This window comes from Drosophila sechellia, chromosome 2L (assembly GCF_004382195.2).
Source record: "Drosophila sechellia strain sech25 chromosome 2L, ASM438219v1, whole genome shotgun sequence".
Classification (NCBI taxonomy): Eukaryota; Metazoa; Arthropoda; class Insecta; order Diptera; family Drosophilidae; genus Drosophila; species Drosophila sechellia.
The window spans coordinates 4862114-4879483 of NC_045949.1; the positions used below are offsets into that span (position 1 = coordinate 4862114).

Here is a 17370-nt window from a genome sequence, read left to right on the forward strand (position 1 = left end):
TAAGATTAAATCTATCAACTTTTGATTTTGAAGCCAACTCTAGTACAAATCTGTAAATTATAATTTGTTTGTTAATATATATAGCTTTTGCTTAGCATTTCTAAACTATCTAATCGTTTTAAAACTTACATTGATTTATCTGGTTTCATTAAATGATTCAGTTCAGTGTATTTCATATTCTAAAAAAACTGTTAAATAAAATTTTATTACTTAAATTAAGGAAAATTTTATTCATTATAATCAACTCAAACAAAATGGAGATTTTAGCCACATGCGTAGACCCTTTAATTTTATCGAAGGTAGGTCTAGAAATTCACGGGATCAGATTAATTTCCACAGCAGCCGTTATGCCGACAGGCTTATGGCCCACCCGAACCGACTAGCAACTATCCTAGCTGATCCCATCTCCCTCCGAAGACTGAAGAGGGTACACCCCAGCGATCTCCTTACCCGGAGGATAATATAACATATTACATTTTAAGTAATTGATAACTAGACTAAATTTTTCTTTCTTTTGTACTTTATAATTAAGATACCAATTGGTCTCATATATCTTTATAACACATTAGGTTATGTACAGAGGAATTACTGAACGATTCCTTTTGAAACCTTAATAAATAGAATTAGGAAATGCAAAAATTAAAGGTCTAGAAAATAAACAAATCCCTCCAAATCAATTGATAGAAAACTGAGATAGTAAGAGAAATAAACTTTACTGGCACCAAAAACAAAAGAAATACGAAATTCTTTATAACACTACTTATCTCTCTGATTTAATTTAAATATGAGGCTAAAAATGTATTCATAAGTAATAATAATTCCGAAAACATATCATTCGTATTCTATGAAAACTAGATATCGAAAAATCAATCTAGACCTTACAAAATCAGGTATCTTGATCCTTTAGATAATCCATTTTAGTTTCCCCATTCCTCAGATTTGAATAAACGAATTGAAAAACAATTATCTGTTAAATGCAAAAGGGTTTATTTCAAAAACGAAATTAGTAGGAGATGCCGGTGTGGTCGCGGATCCAGTCCAGGTAGCTGGTGACGCGGGTGAAGCCATCGGGCAGGCCCGAGGTGCAACCGTTGGCGGCCACAAAGGAGGTGACACCGACCAGCTTGGAGCCGTCGTGGAGGACCAGTGGGCCGCCAGAGTCGCCGGCGCAGGTGGACTTGCCGCCGGGGGTGGAGGTGCAGATGACGTTGTCGGTGACCACATCGGTTCCGTAGACGCTGGAGCACTCGTCGCGGGTGATGATCTGGGAGTCCACGCAGTTCAGGTAGTCGGAGACGCCACAGTTGTCGCAAGGCCTGCCCCATCCGGAGGCCAGAGCCCACCAGCCAGCGAAGTTGTTGTAGCGCTCGTTGCCATTGGGCAGCTCCACCTTGTTGACCAGGTGCCAGAAGTCCACGTGCGGGGTGTTGATCAGCGAGATGTCGTTGTTCAGGTTGTTGGTGTTGTAGTTCGAGTGCTGACGGAAGTTGCCGCTGCCCACGGTGTGGGTGTACTGAGCCTGGAGGCGCCACAGGGCACCGTAGTAGATGGTGACGGAGCTAGCTCCATGGGTGCAGTGGGCAGCCGTGATCACCCAGGTGTTGCCGATGATCGAGCCACCGCACCACCAGCCGCCGCTGCCGCTGCTGAAGCCCAGACCCACGATGTAGGGCACCTTGCCCTCGTGGGCGGGATAGCCGTTGGTGATGCGACCCTCGATCGAGCCGGGTCCGGATCCCAGGACGGCGTCCTTCAGGGGCACCGGCTTCACCTTCTCGGGCTGGGCGGCGGCGCAGGCAATGGCCACGGCCAGGACAGTTAGGAACAGCTTCATGTTGATCACTTGAGTACAACTGGATACTCCGCCGTCGGGCAGTGATTTATATACCCATCGCATTCGACGTAGTCATATCGCTGGAGATCTTCCCCACTCGCTACTCTAAAGTTCAAACCACTCAGGTCGGGCTAATCTTATCAAATTAATTTCGCACGCCTCCAAAATGCGGCACTATCATTACAGGGTACTCCAATGATCTACCCATCGCACACTTTCCGGCTCATGACTTGCCACTCATTCATTAGGAGATTGCCCGGCTCTATCAACTTGGACGTGCGGCCACTCGGAGCTAATCTGAAGATAGGTGCCGATAAGCCCCCATTCATGCCCAGAACCACAACTCAATGGCGCACTCGAACAGGAGCACACAGAGATTAGGCAATAAGTCCTGTGATCATTCAAAAGTAGTATTACTTAACGTTTGAAAGTGCGCGATACATTGTTTAGGTTTTAATATTAACTGCATTCCCATTAACGTTATTGATATTAAAATTTAAAACAATATACTAAAAATTTACAAGTAAAAAGTAATTTACAAGTAAAAGAAAGTTGTATTATTTTTTAGAACTATATTCCATATATTTTATCTATGCATTACTTAGTTTTTGGGATTTGTTATTAAAGGAATGCTTTGGAAATATTATCTTTTGTGAATATATATATTATTTCATTATCTGATGAATAGTATAGACCACAGTTGATAGTATTCCTACTTATGTCTATCATGGCTACATATATAGGGTTTAATCATGTTTTCCAGTTAATAAGTGTTCGATTGCCAAGAAACAATACCATTTCTCAGCCATTCATCGCTTCTTATCTATAATCACATTTATTATATTAGATTCTGATTCTTCATGACTAGACTTTTGAAACTTAAAAATATCAATGTGATATTTTAATATAATAAAACCAGAAACATAAAGACGTCAAATTATTTGTTATGCATTTCGTTTATTTAAAAATAAGAATAATTAAACTTAGTAGTAAGCAACGCCGGAGTTGTCGCGGATCCAGTCCAGCTGGTTGGTAACACGGGTGAATCCGGAGGGCAGGCCAGCGGTGCAACCGTTGCCGGAAACCCAGGAGGTGACACCCACCAGGCGGCCACCGTCGTGGAGAACCAGGGGGGCCACCGGAGTCACCGGAGCAGGTGGACTTTCCGCCGGAAGTGGACACGCAGAGGATGCCATCGGGCTGGTTGCCGTAGGTGCGGGAGCATTCCGAGTTGCTGACGATCTGCAGGTCGACGCACTCCATCCAGTCGGGCTGGGATCCGGCGGTGGTCAGTCCCCAACCGCAGGCGACGGCCCACCAGTTGTCGTACATGTTGTAGCGATCGTTGAAGCTGGGCAGCTCCACCTTGTTAACCATGTGCCAGAAGTCCACGTGGGGGGTGTGGATCAGGGCGATGTCGTTGCCGTTCTGGTTGGGCCAGTTGTGGTTCTGGATGAAGTTGCCGCTGCCGATGGTGTGGGTGAACTGGGCGTTGGTGCGCCATGTGGCTCCGTAGTAGACGGTCACCTGGGATGCGCCGTTGGTGCAGTGAGCAGCAGTCAGGACCCAATCGTGGGCGATGATGGAACCACCGCACCACCAGCCGCCGTTGCCGCTGAAGCCCAGATCCACGGTGTGGGAGCCTTGCCCTCGGTGGCTGGATATCCGTTCACAATGCGGCCATTGATCTTGGTGTCCTTGGGCAGGTCCTTGGGGTGAACCTGCTGGACAGTCTCGGCGGAGACAGCGGCCAAAGCCAGAGCCAGAACAACGAACACTTTCACTCGTGGTCTACGCCAGACTTCCATCCATTTTTATTGCGCCCCTTATCGCTGCCTGGAGTAGCCCCCACTCGGCGTTATTCTATCTCTAAGAATTTCGCCCGCTGATACCAATGGAAATTAATTGATACCACGTCTAAGAACATCTTGATAGGCAAAAAAATGATAACACGCTTTTGGGAAAAATTCAAGGCTGATTATCTTACACTTACAACCGACATAGGCAATATAAGAAAACAGAAATGATTTTAATTTAAGGATTAAGTAACTTACATCAACGTATACATGAAGTATGTAAAATGTAAAAAGAATTTAAACTAGGCGCCAAATGTAAGATGTAAGGATTGAAACATGGCTCACCTGGTCACACAGAGCCATGCATTTATTGTTTATATATTCCGCCAAATTTCATCAATTGATGTCGCAGCATGTCCACTTGCAGTTCATCCGAGATAGCGGAGAAGAAGCGCATTGCGTTGGCCAAGCTGCAGGCCAAGAAGTCCCAGCTGCTGGCCAGCGCATCCGCAACCAATGGAAAATCAACAACGTCTGCTATAGGTGCGACGCAACATGCGAGTGATGCCAAATCGAATCCAAATCAACCGCAGGCCAAATCCCCATTGAATTTCTACCGATCACCGACGGGGGCGCAGCAGAAGATCAGCAGGAGTGGCCCCACGCCCGGTGGCAACAAGAGCTCGTCCTTCCTGAACGCTCTAAAGGCTATCAAACAGACATCCGCCCGGGAATTGTCCCGAGGAGCAGCACATCCTTACCAGCGGCCAAATGGAGGGAACGAAAGAAACAAGCCCACTCTTTCACTGTGTTCGGATAAGGAGAAACCTGTGGCTGTGCTACTCGGAAACTCCATCACGTGCAATCTCTACTTGGTCAGCACACATCGGTTTGCTGCCCAAACCTCGGGATATCACGAACAGCTCGTGACCGTGTTTAAGAACATGCCCACCAAATCCTTCGATGGCCAAACCCGCATCTGGAGTTTCGATCTGTCGGACTACCAATCCTTGACAACGCATGCAGCGGATCTAAAGCCATATGTCCACATGAATGGCATACCGAAGAAGGTGCTGGATCTGTGCCGCCAGCCGCCAGTAGTTCCAGAAAGAAGTGTTTTAGCTTCCATAGAACCCAAGCTGGCGGACCAGCTAATGCCCTTCCAACAGGATGGGGTTTGGTAAGCATTATTTGTATGCTATGTACTTTCAATAGCGCTAAATTTATCATATATTTAGCTTTTCCATAACCCAAAAGGGACGCATTATGATCTGTGATGAAATGGGCCTGGGCAAAACCTATCAGGCCTTGGCCGTAGCTGACTATTTCAAGGATGATTGGCCCTTGCTTGTCTGCACCACCGCTTCTACGAGAGACAGTTGGGCGAAACACATCATGGATCTACTACCGAAGGTGCCCATCCACTATGTCCAGGTGCTGAACAACAATCACCTATATGTGGGTGAGGCCAAGGTGCTCATCACCAGCTACAATATGATGGAGCGACACGAAGATAAGCTGATGCAGCGCAAGTTTGGTTTCATCATCTTCGACGAGTCGCACACGCTAAAGAACAGCAAGGCCAAGTGCACGACAACGGCAAAAAGGCTCACGGATCAAGCGAAGCGTGTTGTTTTGCTATCCGGAACACCGGCTCTCTCCCGACCTTTGGAACTATTCACGCAACTGCAAATGATAGATGGAAAATTCATGAATTTCATGGAGTTTAGTATGTCAAGGATGCTTGGTTACCTTAGAACGTGCTTATATCGATTAACACTTTCACAGCTACTCGTTATTGTGATGGAAAGCAGTCCACTTTTGGTTGGGACGCCAATGGTCAATCGAATCTGGAGGAACTGAAGGTCATTCTTAACTTTAAATATATGCTAAGGCGAACGAAAGTGGAAGTGCTGCCTCAACTCGCTGAGAAAAATCGGTGGGTTTGTCACAATGTTGTATATCTATAACATATTTTCTAACATTTTTAGCATTTTTCTATCCGCAGTGAGACTGTCGTCCTGGATCCCGCCCTAGTGTGGACCAATGAGGAGACCAAGGAAACCTTAGATGCGTTTAACAAAGAGCTAAAAACCGCTAAAGGCAGGGCATCGGAAGAGATCCTACTCCGTTTCTATGCACGCACTGCGGAAGTGAAAACTCGAGCGGTCTGGTAATTAAACGATGATTGCGAAACTATAGGTAGCTTAATATATTATCCTGCACTATAGCGCCTACCTAAAAACCATAGTTAAGGAGCAGAAAAAGTTCATTATCTTTGCCCACCATCGTGTCATGATGGACGCCATTAGCGACTTCCTCAGTGGATTGAAAGTGCACTACATACGTATTGATGGACAGACGCGTAGCGATCTCAGGTCGGATTCTGTAGACACGTTCCAAAAGAAGAGCAGTTGTAAGGTGGCCTTGCTCTCCCTAAAAGCTTGCAATTCTGGAATCACGCTAACTGCAGCTGAGATCATAGTGTTCGCTGAACTGGACTGGAATCCCAGCGTAAGCTTCGCTTATACATATAATACATACTTTGGACAACGCCTTAATGTAGTTTCATTTTATTTGTAGACCCTTGCCCAGGCGGAAAGTCGTGCCCATCGCATTGGTCAAACAAAACCTGTGATTTGTCGCTATCTGATGGCTCACAATACGGCGGATGATATAATCTGGAACATGCTGAAAAATAAGCAAGAGGTGCTTAGTAAAGTGGGCATCTTTGCCGAAAATCTTCAGAAAGCAACAGCCACAGCAGCACCCACTTCAGTAAGATACACTTTGAATACTTTGAAAAATTAACTTTTAATTAACTAACTATTCTTTTTTAGTCCCACAAGATTGAGGAGTACTTCTCGCCCTGCAAGTCCAACTCCCTTGAACCGGAAAGGAATGGCATAAAACAATATTTTTCGACTGTTCCAGCTAAAGAGCACCTTGAGCAAAATAATAATACAGAAATGACCAAAGTAAACAAGGCCGAGTCCGATATCGCGGCGTTTTTTAACGATGATGATGATGAGGCTTTTTTGGATTTAGATATTTAGATTGTGTCAGGGAATTTAATCCTAGATTATTTATTGAGTTAATTGTAATAAATTGTATTTGAGAATGTTAGAGCATTGAATGAACCTTGTTGATCACGTGTCTGCGCATGCTCCACGTTCAAAGAACTCCTTTCAGATAGCCGGTTTCATGTGGCCTGGCAACAGGCAAACAAACACTCAAGCAAACCTTTTCACTTGTATCAAATAAATAAATACACAGCAAGTTAAGTTTTGTACAATATTAGCTAAATATTATGGATACTACGCAGGAATCTGAACTGCTGGGCGAAGAGGAGGAGTTGGAGAATGAGAACGACATATCCTTTCCGCGTGAAATCGTCAGCGTAGAGTGAGTACGGAATTGGCAGTGGATAACTTCTTGATTGGAAAACTTCTGCTGCAGGCACTCATTTGGTTACGATTGTAAGAAGCTGTTCAACTTGGTCCTTGTGGATTCAGACACGCTGGTTTTTGCCTCCGGAAACTTTCTCAACTACTTCAGCATTTCGCGCCAGGAGATTTCCTTTCAGGAAACGGTCTACGGCTGCGGAGTGGGCTTCATCACGGTGAGCTTTACCTTGAGTACCTTTGTATGATCTAATGGTCCTCCATTGCCAGAAAAACGAGCATCCGGACTTCACCAACCTATTTACGGTGGGCGAGAACGGAGCTCGACCCACTGTCTTTATCTATGAGTATCCATCGCTTAATGTCCGTGTGAAGCTACTGAATGCAGCCCAGAATTGTTTTACGGCGGGCTCCTACAACAAGACGGGGGAACTGTTTGCCTCGCAGGCTGGCTATCCGGATTTCATCATAACTATCTGGCGCTGGGAGAAGGCCGAGGTTGTCCTGCGTGCCAAGTCCTTCCAGAGCGACATTCTCTTCGTGCACTTTTCGGAGCACAATCCCATCCTGCTCTGCTCTTCCGGGCTTAGCCACATCAAGTTTTGGAAGATGGCCAACACCTTTACCGGCCTGAAGCTGAAAGGAGATCTGGGTCGCTTTGGCAAGACGGACTTCAGCGATATCTATGCCATGTACATGCTGCAGGATGAGAATGTGATCTCTGGCAGCGATTGGGGCAACATGCTGCTCTGGCAGGCGGGGCTCATAAAGTTCGAGATCTGCCGGAAGGGTCGAAAACCGTGCCACACCAAACCGATTACGAGGATAACCATGAAGAACGGTGAGGTGACGACGGTGGGCATGGACGGTTATGTGCGCGTTTGGTACTGGGAAACGGTAGACCTGGCCGATCCACCAGAGGACGATTTGTTTGTGGAGATCGATCCGATCTACGAGTTCAAGATAGCCGACGTGGAGCTCCGTTGCATGCAGAAGATCCATCCCTTCGATGAGTCCGATTTCACCCACTACGCCCAGGATGGAAACGGTGGCATATGGTTCTGCGACATTAACACCTACGATGTTCCTCAAAAACCAAGAAAGCTCTACTCCTGCATTGGCGGAAGGGTATTGGCAGCCCAGATGTCTCCAGTGTCGCCCCATTTCCTCTGCATGTCGGAGAGCGGAAAGCTGTTCGTTTACCAATACGATGAGCAGCGCCTGATCCTGGAGAAGGAGTTCCCGGCGGAGGGAGTCGATGTGATCTGGCTGGATACGAATATCTCGGTGAAGGGAACCGAACTAGTGGCTGCCTTCAAGGATGGTATTCTGCGGCAAATGTATCTGGACCTGAGCAACGGGGAAAGGCCCAAGATGACTCGCGTGAGAGCCTTCAAGGCGCACACATCGCCGATTACTGCACTCACTGTAAGCCGGGACAGCTCCTTACTCCTGACCGGCAGCGCCGACAAGAGCATATTCATTTACCAATTGAGCCGGGATGAGCATCAGCTGGTGGACTTGCGTCCGCTGGGATTTGTGCAGTTTGCAGCTATTCCGAACTGCTTTTACTGGCACGAAACGGAACCCACCGTCGTCCTGGTGGGTTGCAAGAGTGGTGACCTGTACGAGTACAACATCCGAACAGAGGTCACCGATCGGGAGACCTATCTGTCCTATAACATAACTGAAAACTCGCGCATGCGCCACACAAAGTTCGCTTCCATTAAGAGCCGCATCCGGCGGGACATCCATCGGGAGAACGTGAAGAAGCGCAAGGAACGGAAGCGGGAGCGCAAGATGAATGAGGTGGAGAAACTGAAGAAGGCCAATCCCGGCCTGCAAATCGACATAGAGTCTGCGCTGGCAGACTCTGAACCGGATGAGGAGGAGGAGCCGCTTCACATCCCGGCCGTGCCCAACGCCATCATCTGGCTGCGATACACCCTAAGAGACACCATTTGGGTGTCCATGGCGGGCTACGATGCTGGCTACATCTATGAGCTGGAGTTCAATGCGGCGGAGCCCGTTCGAGCCACCATCATAGCGGAGGCTGATGACATGGAGATTCACTCGTATTGCATAATGTGAGTTTAGGCGCTAGAGAAGTCTTGGCATGTCCATTTACTACTCCTCTTTTCCAGCGATGAGTTCATCATCTTTGGTCTTCACAATGGACGTATTCGAATCAATCGCATCAATCCGGACAATTTCACCGACCTCTCCGAGTTCCGCATATATCCGATGCACGACGGTCTGAAAGGCACCATTCCCAAGATCGACATTAGCTACAGCGGTGAGCACTTGCTCACTATTGGCTACGATGGCAACGTGTTCCTGCACAAGTGGAACGGTCCGAAGATCCTTAGGAACAAGGTGAGGGATAAACTGCCGCCCCTGCCCGAGGATGTTACCCAGATTCCGGACATAGAGCCGGAGGCTTGCTCCCTTGAGCAGGAGAAAATCAACGCGGAGCTGCGACGCCAGCAGGAAGCAGCCGATGCACATGACCGTGATGTGCTCAGTAAGATCGGTGCGCTCCAGAACGTCTACTTTGACATCATCAGGATCAACGAGGAGCTACCGCCGGGTCTGAGGGCCAAGGATACCGACTTGCTGCTGGACGATCGCATCACCCGGCAAATTCGAAATGAGTTGCAAGCGGAGTTGGATGACGTTCGAGAGGATCTGGCCTACGATTTGGAATTCGCCCAAGTGGGACACACGAAACTCTACAATCACTTTCTCAAGGAGCTCGTCCAAATCCCCTTCACAGTCGCTCCTTTGCGGTGAGTAAAAGGATTCCTATCATTCCAACAGAACCAACATTGTGCTTTTAGAGCCAACGTGCCGGGTGTGTCCACATTTCGCCTGCAGGCTCTGGGTGAGGAGCACGCTCAGATTAAGCAGGATATAGAGGACCGCCTGAAGCGGGAGCACGATATGGGGTAAGTGGCGAAAATCAGGCTCCACCTCTTCACATTGCCATCAACACGAGAAATATACATACAAATCTTACTCTTACATTCAACACAAGCAGCCTTTGCACGGAGGATATAGTACTAGAGCAACCGGAAGTGTAAGCCATCCAAGCTACTTAGTTCTTAGTTTGATCACCTGCCCACCATAATTATTGATTATACCACCAATGCATATTACAAACCATAGATTAAACTTTAGTTTAAACATTAGCTACAGTTGAATTCAATACCCACTGATTACAGACTGCATGACTATGTGGCGCCCGAGCGATCGGACGAATCCATTGGGGAACCCCCGCCTGAGTCGTTCTTCTTTGGCCGGGATCCGAAGAGCATAGAGCCGCGCTTCAGCAGGAAGATGATGCGACTCCTCACCCGCTATCGAAAACGCCAGATCTTCGAGGTGCGCCGCATCTACGACTGGGACAAGCTGGAGCGCCAGAAGCCGGACCCCAATCGTAACCATCCCGACGACGATGCCCAGATCGAGGATGCCAAGCGCAATCTGGGTGACTTCAAGCTGAAAATCGGTTCGGACTACGAGCCCAAGTCATCGGAAACCTTGACCCAGAAGTACATAGAGGTGGTGGAGTGCCGCGAACAGTACTTTGCGATGGTGGACGCCTTCAACCAGATGGTGCTGGACTTGCGCGAACGTAAGGGTGAGCTGGACCAGTTTATCAGCAACAAGAGAAACCGCTTGGCGGTCATTCATAATTATTTGCCCGAGCCGGACCGCCAGCCCTTGGACCCGATTCAGGAAACGGACATGGACCTGGAGTACCCAGAACTTAATCTCATCGAGCACTACACGCCCGGCTGTGGAGTGGAGATCGACGACATTCTAACGCTGGAGCATAGTGTAGACCAGGTGGGTGAACTGAATGTTACTACTTGTAATTTAGCATGGATACAAAAATCTTCTATATAATCAGGTGATAGCCAGGATGGCACCAATAAGATCCACCGCCAACGTAAGCCTTTTCAGTTTGCACGGCTTGGATGTACCCGAGCTGCACGAGCACACCGCCTTCACGATGCTCCAGATCTCAAAGCTGAACAGAAGTCTTCCCAATGCGGAGCTGGACGAGGAGCTGCTAAAGCTGCCGCCCAAGAGTGATCCGGCCTACTACGAGTTGAATGATGATGGCCAGGTGCCCTACATGATGGAGACACGTCATCGATGGCTTCGCCAGCTGCTTGTGGAACAGGATGCCATACGGACCGAAGTGGACGAGGAGGTGCGGCAGTTTGACAAGGCACTGGAAAAGCTGCAGGTACGACGCTTCCATGTCAAACTGGACGCGGAGTTCATGACCGCATTCATGAACAGCCTAAATCAGGAGCTCTACATCCTGCGCGACAGCGAGGAGATAGAGACACAGTTGCTACTAAACGCCAAGACGGCGATGAGCACGCGCAACGATCTACAGATGGTTATCAATAGCACCAACAGGCAGTTGGATGAGCTGAGGCGGAACATCGACAAGCTGGGCGAGCAGATCGTAGCCCTCCAAGTACTATTCGCGACCACCGTTAAGGGTCACAAGTTCTTCGACTTCTTGCGACGCATCTTCAAGAAGAAGTGGCGTCCACCGAAGGTCGCCAGGGGTGATGACGAGAGTTCCTCATCCTCCTCCTCGTCGTCGTCTTCCAGCGAGGACGAGCAGGCCGACAACAAGAGTTTGGACTCACTAGACATGACCACCATCCGATTGGACGAAGCCACCTGCCCCACCGGCCTGGATCGATCGCTTTACGACTTGGCCTTCTCCATGCGCTCCGACCGCCACGACCTAGAGCGAAATGTGCGGGACCTGACGCGGGACGTGGAGAACAAACGCAAGGAAATCGCAGAAATGCAGATCAAGATGAAGTTCCACGAGGAGGTGTACCAGCGCGAGAAGAATGCCCTGTTGCAGTTCCGGGTAGGTAATTCTTTTAGAGATTGACCTCCATGCTGAAGTTCCTCTTTTGCAGCGTAACCGCCAGCAGGAAGTGAACAAGGTTAACATCAGCGCCATTCTGCGTATGGACCAACTGCAGCATTTCTACGATGGCGACGACTACCGCGACTTGTCCAAAGCCATTCTCTTCGACGCCGATATGCTAGTGGACCTTCGGCGCCGGGCGGATCAACTTAGCGAGGAGACACTGGCCACCAAGCGCTGGCACCGCATTAACTTCATTCACTTGCGGCGCATGAACACGGACATAAAGTTCATGCGATTCGAGATAACGCGGCTCGAGGAGGAGATTCGCCAGGCCATGATGAAGAAGTTCGGCATTATTGTCAACCTGGATGAGTTGGAGGAAGAGGTCCTGAGACGCTACATCTTCGATCTGGAAACCAATGCCGAGGATGAGCTCAAGGCTCTCGAAAAGGAGCTTCTGGAGAAACAGGTACATTTGCATTCACAAATATTACAATTTCTTTAATATTCAACTATTGTGATTCAGAAAGAACTCGCTCGCTGCGAGGAGGAACTGGTCCTGGAGACCCAGAACAACACCGAGAAGGTTAACATAATGACCGTGCTCCGGGAGGAGAACAACATCCTTCGCACTTTGTTGGACATTCAGAACAAAAACTACGCCAAGTGGGCCAATCCGAATGCACTGAATCTATCCTACGACATTGAGAAGCTGAGGGGCATTGAAAAATCCTTGCTGGACCAGATTGAAGTGGGTACTTCTCCACGGGTGATTTCAGATCCTTAAAACACTATATATTCAACAGTGCCTGGAGCGGGAGATCTGCGCCCTCAGGCTGAAGTCCAAGCCGCTGCAAATCAATTACGAGTTCGAGGTGGATCCGAATGCACAGCCCCAGGTGGTGACCAGTGAAATATTGCCCAATGACGATGCAATGGTGTGCCCGGCCATCCTCAATGTCGACGCCTACATGCTGCCACCCATGCCCGATGAGTTCATCATGGATCGCGTACAGACCATTGTCCAGAAGAGTTTCAATCGCTTCTTTGGGAAGAACACAACTCCGGAGAATGTGCGCAAGTTTGCCCAGCGCTCCTCGCTATATTTGTGTCAGGCAGCCTATAGTTTCCAGGTGATTAGATCTAAAAGCAATAAGTTTACTCCATCTTACCTAAAGTTATCTTTTAGGGTCGCTACACGGATCGCATAGCCGAGTGCATAACGGAGCATCTGCAGACGTTTGTGCCCAAGAAGTACTTCATCCACATCAGCGGCGAGGAGCTTCGCAAGCTATTCAACGAGGTGGTGGCTGTGTTCGACTACGAACGCTCTGATGTGAACACCGAGGAGCTGATATCCGGAATTTTCGATCACGCCAAGGACTCGCTGTGCGCCCATGTCCATCTAGGCGACTCCGAGGTTGTGAACCGCACCCACTTCATCGTCGCTCACATGTTCAAGGAGCTGATTGAGGTGCTGCCGCTGGAGGAGTTCCAGGCGGACGAGACCCTGCGCATGATTGTGGACGTGCTGGAGCGTGAACCGATGGTGGATCCTCGAGCCATCGCCGTGGAGCAGCTAATCGATAGCACGCTCCAGCACGCCCAGGAGAATCTGATCGATGGGATTACAGCGGTGCCCATCCGCAGCCTGGGCAGCTCCATTCAAAGAGACCTGATAAAGAGGCGGCAATATAAGCAGCCCAGTTGCGAGTCGCCCATGTCGGTCCGGATCGCCACGAAAAAGCCAGGAACCAGCAGTGGTCTTCCTTTCTAGATATCCATATAGAATGTAGAAATTCAAAAATGAATTATTTTTTGAACTTGACAACGTCGATTTTTGCTTCACTTTTGTTACGCGATACATATTTTTTTGTAAACTTCGCTTTGAATTTTAAAAAAAGGTCACCCAAACACATATTTTAACATAGCACATATTTAAACCTGATTTTGAATAATTTGTAAAAGTGTGTGTTTCAATAACTGGCCTAATAGCACAACTAAAAAGTTGATGACAAATTTACTAATAAATTGTGAGTGACATAATATTACCCATTTTTATTAAATAAAAAAGGCAGTTGGCGTGCAGAAAATAAATTTCGAAAAAATCCAGATCTGACGGGATAACTTTACGACATCACTAATCTCGATGGGCTGACAACCCTGTTTGTGACTCAGAGAAACTGCAAGTAAACAGAGTGCGACTTCAAATTACAAACGAGATAAGATGTCGAAGCCATCAAAAGCAGGTCCACCAAGCGAGGGAAGTGCTCCCGCCTACGACTATCGCCAATCCGGCGATGCCATGGCCATGGTAATAAGCTTATTTGATTCACAATTACCAGTGGCCAACTAAAGTTTACGACTTCTAGCGAGCTCCTCCACCAACGTATGAGGAAAGCCAGCGAAACGGCGGCGCCGGTATTGGTGCCTATGGCTATCCACAAGGAGGAGCTGCTCCGCCCAGCCAGAATCAGTATTACGGCATGATCAGCCACCAGCAACAGCAGATGCCGTTCAGCGGGCAGCCCAACTACGGTATGCCACATGGCAGTGGCTTTGGACTCGCTGGTCCCAGTACGTCGGCAGGTGCAGCTGCAGCACAGGTCCTCCACTTGGACTCACGGGCCGAGGTGAGGACAAATTCCAACGGAAATGTCGTCATACCGCCTCCTCCGCCGGGCTGCCTGCCCACACCGGCCCAGTGGGCGGCCATGCAGGGTCAGCCTGTGGTTCTCAAGCAAAAAAAGCGTTCCTTTTTCTAGGTTACACACGGCACACCATTTACTCGAATATAATCATGTTGTCCCCCTTTCCACTCCTTTGATGTTATAAAAATAAACGATGCGATCCGTTTCGTTTCGTCCTCGCGTATATTTGAAAGTTCCCTAAGTTCCCGACGAACATATCGCCGGTGAAGTGGTTATGTTGAGCCCACCGGCTCTGATCCTACTAAAGCACTACTGGATACAAACTACTCGAAGATGTTCTCAAAGTATGTACTATCGAATGTCTGGACACGCACGAAACCATCTTCTCCGCCCGAGGCGTAACTCTTGCCGTCCGGATGGAAAGCCAAACTGTTGATGGGTCCGAAATGGCCCTTGAGTCGGGCGAACTCCTCCTCGTATATCAGGTGGAAGAAGCGCGAGTCGAACTTGCCAGCCTTCGTAGACGTAGTGGTCACCTCCATGGCATCTTGACCGCCGCCCAGCACGACATGATCCATGATTGGGCTGATGGCCGCCGAGTTTACAGGACGCTCCGTCTTGTAGGTCTTCAGGCACATCAGGGACTCGGAATCGAACAATTTGGCGGTGGTGTCCTTGGAGGCGGTCACAAACATGGTGCCATCCTTGCTCAACTGCATGTCGTTGATGCCAGCGCTGTGATCCGTGCCAGAGTCAACCACCTTTTGACCCTTGCGGATGTCCCAGATGGCAATGTTGCCATTATCGTGACCTGGAAACACGGGTTTTAAACGGTTTTCATAATTGCTTATCGGGTGAACACCAACCTGTGATGATGGTCTCATCCAGAGGACCCCACAACATCGACGTAATTTTGGACTCGGTCATCGGGATGCGGAGCGTGGGCTCCTGCTCCGACAACGAGGAATCGGCGTTGCGGACATCGATGAGGAACAGTTCACAGCTTTGTCCCATCGCTTTATCCGTTGAGTAGGCTGCCTGGTTGCCTGAGAAGCTGAAGTTGCTGGTACGCACCGACGACTTGGTCGGAATGGAGGCGATAACGGTGCCGTACTCGACGTCCCAGATCTTAGCGGTCATATCACCGGCGCCGGTGATGAGCTTACGGCTTTCCCAGTCCACATCCAGGCACCAGACCGCACCCTGGTGACCATCGTAGGTGCCCAAACGTTCTCCGTTCAGCGAGTACCACACATTGGGCTTCTGATCCTTGGAGCAAGAGAAGAGCAGGTCGCCCTCGCGGTTGTACTTGATTTGCGTTATGGAACGCTCGTGGCCCTGGAGCATCAACGGACGCTATAAAAGACAGAATAATACGACTTTTTAGCAACAATTTAGGCCGCTTTTAAGGTTATGTTTGGTCCGGAATTTCACACGACTTTTACACTTTGCAAATAGTTGTAATTTCGGGTAAATTCTAGAGAGACCCATCCAGAATAATGCAAACTGTGTAGTCATTGAACAGGCACGCACCATTTTGTATTATATTGTTATTTGTTGCGAGAAAACGAATATTTTTGCAACAACATCCACGCAGCACTACACGCCAAAAGAGCAGTGTGACCGTGGTCTAGTCAAAATCTCACTTCGATATACCAGGGGGATCTAAAAAATACCGTTTATTTTGAACAATCAGAAATGTTTACAATCTAGAAATTGAAGTATAGTCAATATAAACGGAAATTTGGATATAAGACTTGATATACATCAAGTAAATACCATATTTTATGCCATATATTCATTAAGTAAATACAACGAAACAACATTTGTCAGCTTAGCCAGCCTAGCTGAACCATCCCTTTTTGTTCATTGAATTCCACTTGGCTATGTTCACCAAAATGGAGGCAACACACTGGTCCTTGTCCCGATTTTGGCCGTAGTAATCGACAAACTCGCCATCGGGGTTGACCAGGTACATGATGATGGTGTGATCCACAATATAATCGTTGTCCTCGTCCCGCGGTCCAGCGCTGAAATAAACCCTAAAGGCCTTGCACACTTTGCGGATCTGTTCGACGGTTCCCGTAAGTCCCAGCAGTTTGGGGGAGAACTCTTTCACGTATTTGGCCACCACCTCTTTGGAGTCACGTTCTGGGTCAACGGTGATAAAGATGGGCTGCACTGCTGGCGTTTGCGGGGACTTTTCTGTGAGGGTTTGGAAGACATGGTTTTTTTTTTTTTGGGTTTGGAAGAAATACTCAGGCTCTACTTACCAACTTCATCGACCACGGCTGCCATCTTCTCTAGCTCATCGGGACAAATATCCGGGCAATGGGTGAAGCCAAAATAGATGAGCAGCCACTTGCCTAAGAAGTCCTCCGATTTGCGAACAGCTCCCTGCGAATCAACTAATTCCCAACTGCCCCCGATGGCTGCTTTTCCCAATTGCCGCTGACGCTCCTTCATTCTTGCCTCATCCTTTTCGCTCTTCACGTACAGCATAAAGCCCACGCCGCCGGCTCCAAGGGCTCCAATGACGGCCAGACTTCTCCAAGAGATCGGACCCTTGCCTTTAGTGGAATCTGCGGGAGCGGCATAATGACGAATTGCGGGCTGTTGTGCCCAGCGACGACAGCTGCCCACCAAGCGTTGCAGGGAGCGGGACATCCTACGCCCGGTTTCAGAAACTTGAAGGCTTTACGTAAATCTTCTGGAGAAATAAAAATCTCGCCGGTGTCCTGCTGCTTCTTCCTATTCTGCCAGTCACGGC

General features: G+C 48.6%; 7 protein-coding genes across 7 annotated transcripts; 3 read left to right on the forward strand and 4 right to left on the reverse strand.

Moving 5' to 3' along the window:
- Positions 1-963: 963 nt before the first annotated feature.
- Positions 964-1849, reverse strand: LOC6613406 (serine protease 1). Its single transcript, XM_032727379.1, has one exon. The coding sequence runs from the start codon at positions 1832-1834 to the stop codon at positions 1004-1006; it is 831 nt and encodes a 276-aa protein (XP_032583270.1). The 5' UTR covers positions 1835-1849; the 3' UTR covers positions 964-1003.
- A 922-nt stretch (positions 1850-2771) lies between these two features.
- LOC6613407 (serine protease 1) lies at positions 2772-3642 on the reverse strand. The gene is given in 3 exon segments (XM_032714350.1): positions 2772-2967; positions 2969-3471; positions 3474-3642. Coding segments are annotated over 3 exon segments (822 nt in total). The 3' UTR covers positions 2772-2817.
- Positions 3643-3996: 354 nt separating this feature from the next.
- LOC6613408 (SWI/SNF-related matrix-associated actin-dependent regulator of chromatin subfamily A-like protein 1) lies at positions 3997-6756 on the forward strand. Its single transcript, XM_032715382.1, has 7 exons — positions 3997-4810; positions 4869-5359; positions 5419-5569; positions 5639-5803; positions 5862-6144; positions 6214-6408; positions 6471-6756. Exons 1-7 carry the CDS (start codon positions 4044-4046, stop codon positions 6684-6686), a joined length of 2268 nt encoding a protein of 755 aa, XP_032571273.1. The 5' UTR covers positions 3997-4043; the 3' UTR covers positions 6687-6756.
- A 164-nt stretch (positions 6757-6920) lies between these two features.
- Positions 6921-14046, forward strand: LOC6613409 (cilia- and flagella-associated protein 44). Its single transcript, XM_032715323.1, has 11 exons — positions 6921-7035; positions 7090-7252; positions 7305-9121; positions 9179-9823; positions 9875-9982; positions 10259-10886; positions 10951-11943; positions 11996-12418; positions 12476-12700; positions 12756-13082; positions 13139-14046. The coding sequence occupies exons 1-11, from the start codon at positions 6941-6943 to the stop codon at positions 13724-13726; spliced, it is 6012 nt and encodes a 2003-aa protein (XP_032571214.1). The 5' UTR covers positions 6921-6940; the 3' UTR covers positions 13727-14046.
- Positions 14047-14067: 21 nt separating this feature from the next.
- Positions 14068-14823, forward strand: LOC116800474 (DAZ-associated protein 2). Its single transcript, XM_032715719.1, has 2 exons — positions 14068-14263; positions 14322-14823. The coding sequence occupies exons 1-2, from the start codon at positions 14177-14179 to the stop codon at positions 14712-14714; spliced, it is 480 nt and encodes a 159-aa protein (XP_032571610.1). The 5' UTR covers positions 14068-14176; the 3' UTR covers positions 14715-14823.
- LOC6613410 (eukaryotic translation initiation factor 3 subunit I) lies at positions 14804-16236 on the reverse strand. Its single transcript, XM_002037848.2, has 3 exons — positions 16134-16236; positions 15467-15956; positions 14804-15411 (listed from the first exon to the last, which is right to left on the reverse strand). Exons 1-3 carry the CDS (start codon positions 16134-16136, stop codon positions 14924-14926), a joined length of 981 nt encoding a protein of 326 aa, XP_002037884.1. The 5' UTR covers positions 16137-16236; the 3' UTR covers positions 14804-14923.
- A 97-nt stretch (positions 16237-16333) lies between these two features.
- LOC6613411 (protein SCO1 homolog, mitochondrial) lies at positions 16334-17369 on the reverse strand. Its single transcript, XM_002037849.2, has 2 exons — positions 16874-17369; positions 16334-16805 (listed from the first exon to the last, which is right to left on the reverse strand). Exons 1-2 carry the CDS (start codon positions 17265-17267, stop codon positions 16444-16446), a joined length of 756 nt encoding a protein of 251 aa, XP_002037885.1. The 5' UTR covers positions 17268-17369; the 3' UTR covers positions 16334-16443.
- Between the last annotated feature and the right edge of the window lies 1 nt (position 17370).

Coding starts and splice junctions, on each gene's coding strand:
- LOC6613406 (XM_032727379.1), bottom strand. CDS start 1,834: ATGAAGCTGTTCCTAACTGTCCTGGCCGTGGCCATTGCCTGCGCCGCC.
- LOC6613408 (XM_032715382.1), top strand. CDS start 4,044: ATGTCCACTTGCAGTTCATCCGAGATAGCGGAGAAGAAGCGCATTGCG. Junction 5,570..5,638: donor CAACTCGCTGAGAAAAATCG/GTGGGTTTGTCA, acceptor TTCTATCCGCAG/TGAGACTGTCGTCCTGGATC. Junction 6,409..6,470: donor CCACAGCAGCACCCACTTCA/GTAAGATACACT, acceptor ATTCTTTTTTAG/TCCCACAAGATTGAGGAGTA.
- LOC6613409 (XM_032715323.1), top strand. CDS start 6,941: ATGGATACTACGCAGGAATCTGAACTGCTGGGCGAAGAGGAGGAGTTG. Junction 9,983..10,258: donor AAGCGGGAGCACGATATGGG/GTAAGTGGCGAA, acceptor CACTGATTACAG/ACTGCATGACTATGTGGCGC. Junction 12,701..12,755: donor CCTTGCTGGACCAGATTGAA/GTGGGTACTTCT, acceptor TATATTCAACAG/TGCCTGGAGCGGGAGATCTG.
- LOC116800474 (XM_032715719.1), top strand. CDS start 14,177: ATGTCGAAGCCATCAAAAGCAGGTCCACCAAGCGAGGGAAGTGCTCCC. Junction 14,264..14,321: donor CCGGCGATGCCATGGCCATG/GTAATAAGCTTA, acceptor TACGACTTCTAG/CGAGCTCCTCCACCAACGTA.
- LOC6613410 (XM_002037848.2), bottom strand. Junction 15,412..15,466: donor GGATGAGACCATCATCACAG/GTTGGTGTTCAC, acceptor CCGTGTTTCCAG/GTCACGATAATGGCAACATT.
- LOC6613411 (XM_002037849.2), bottom strand. CDS start 17,267: ATGTCCCGCTCCCTGCAACGCTTGGTGGGCAGCTGTCGTCGCTGGGCA. Junction 16,806..16,873: donor AGCCGTGGTCGATGAAGTTG/GTAAGTAGAGCC, acceptor AAACCCTCACAG/AAAAGTCCCCGCAAACGCCA.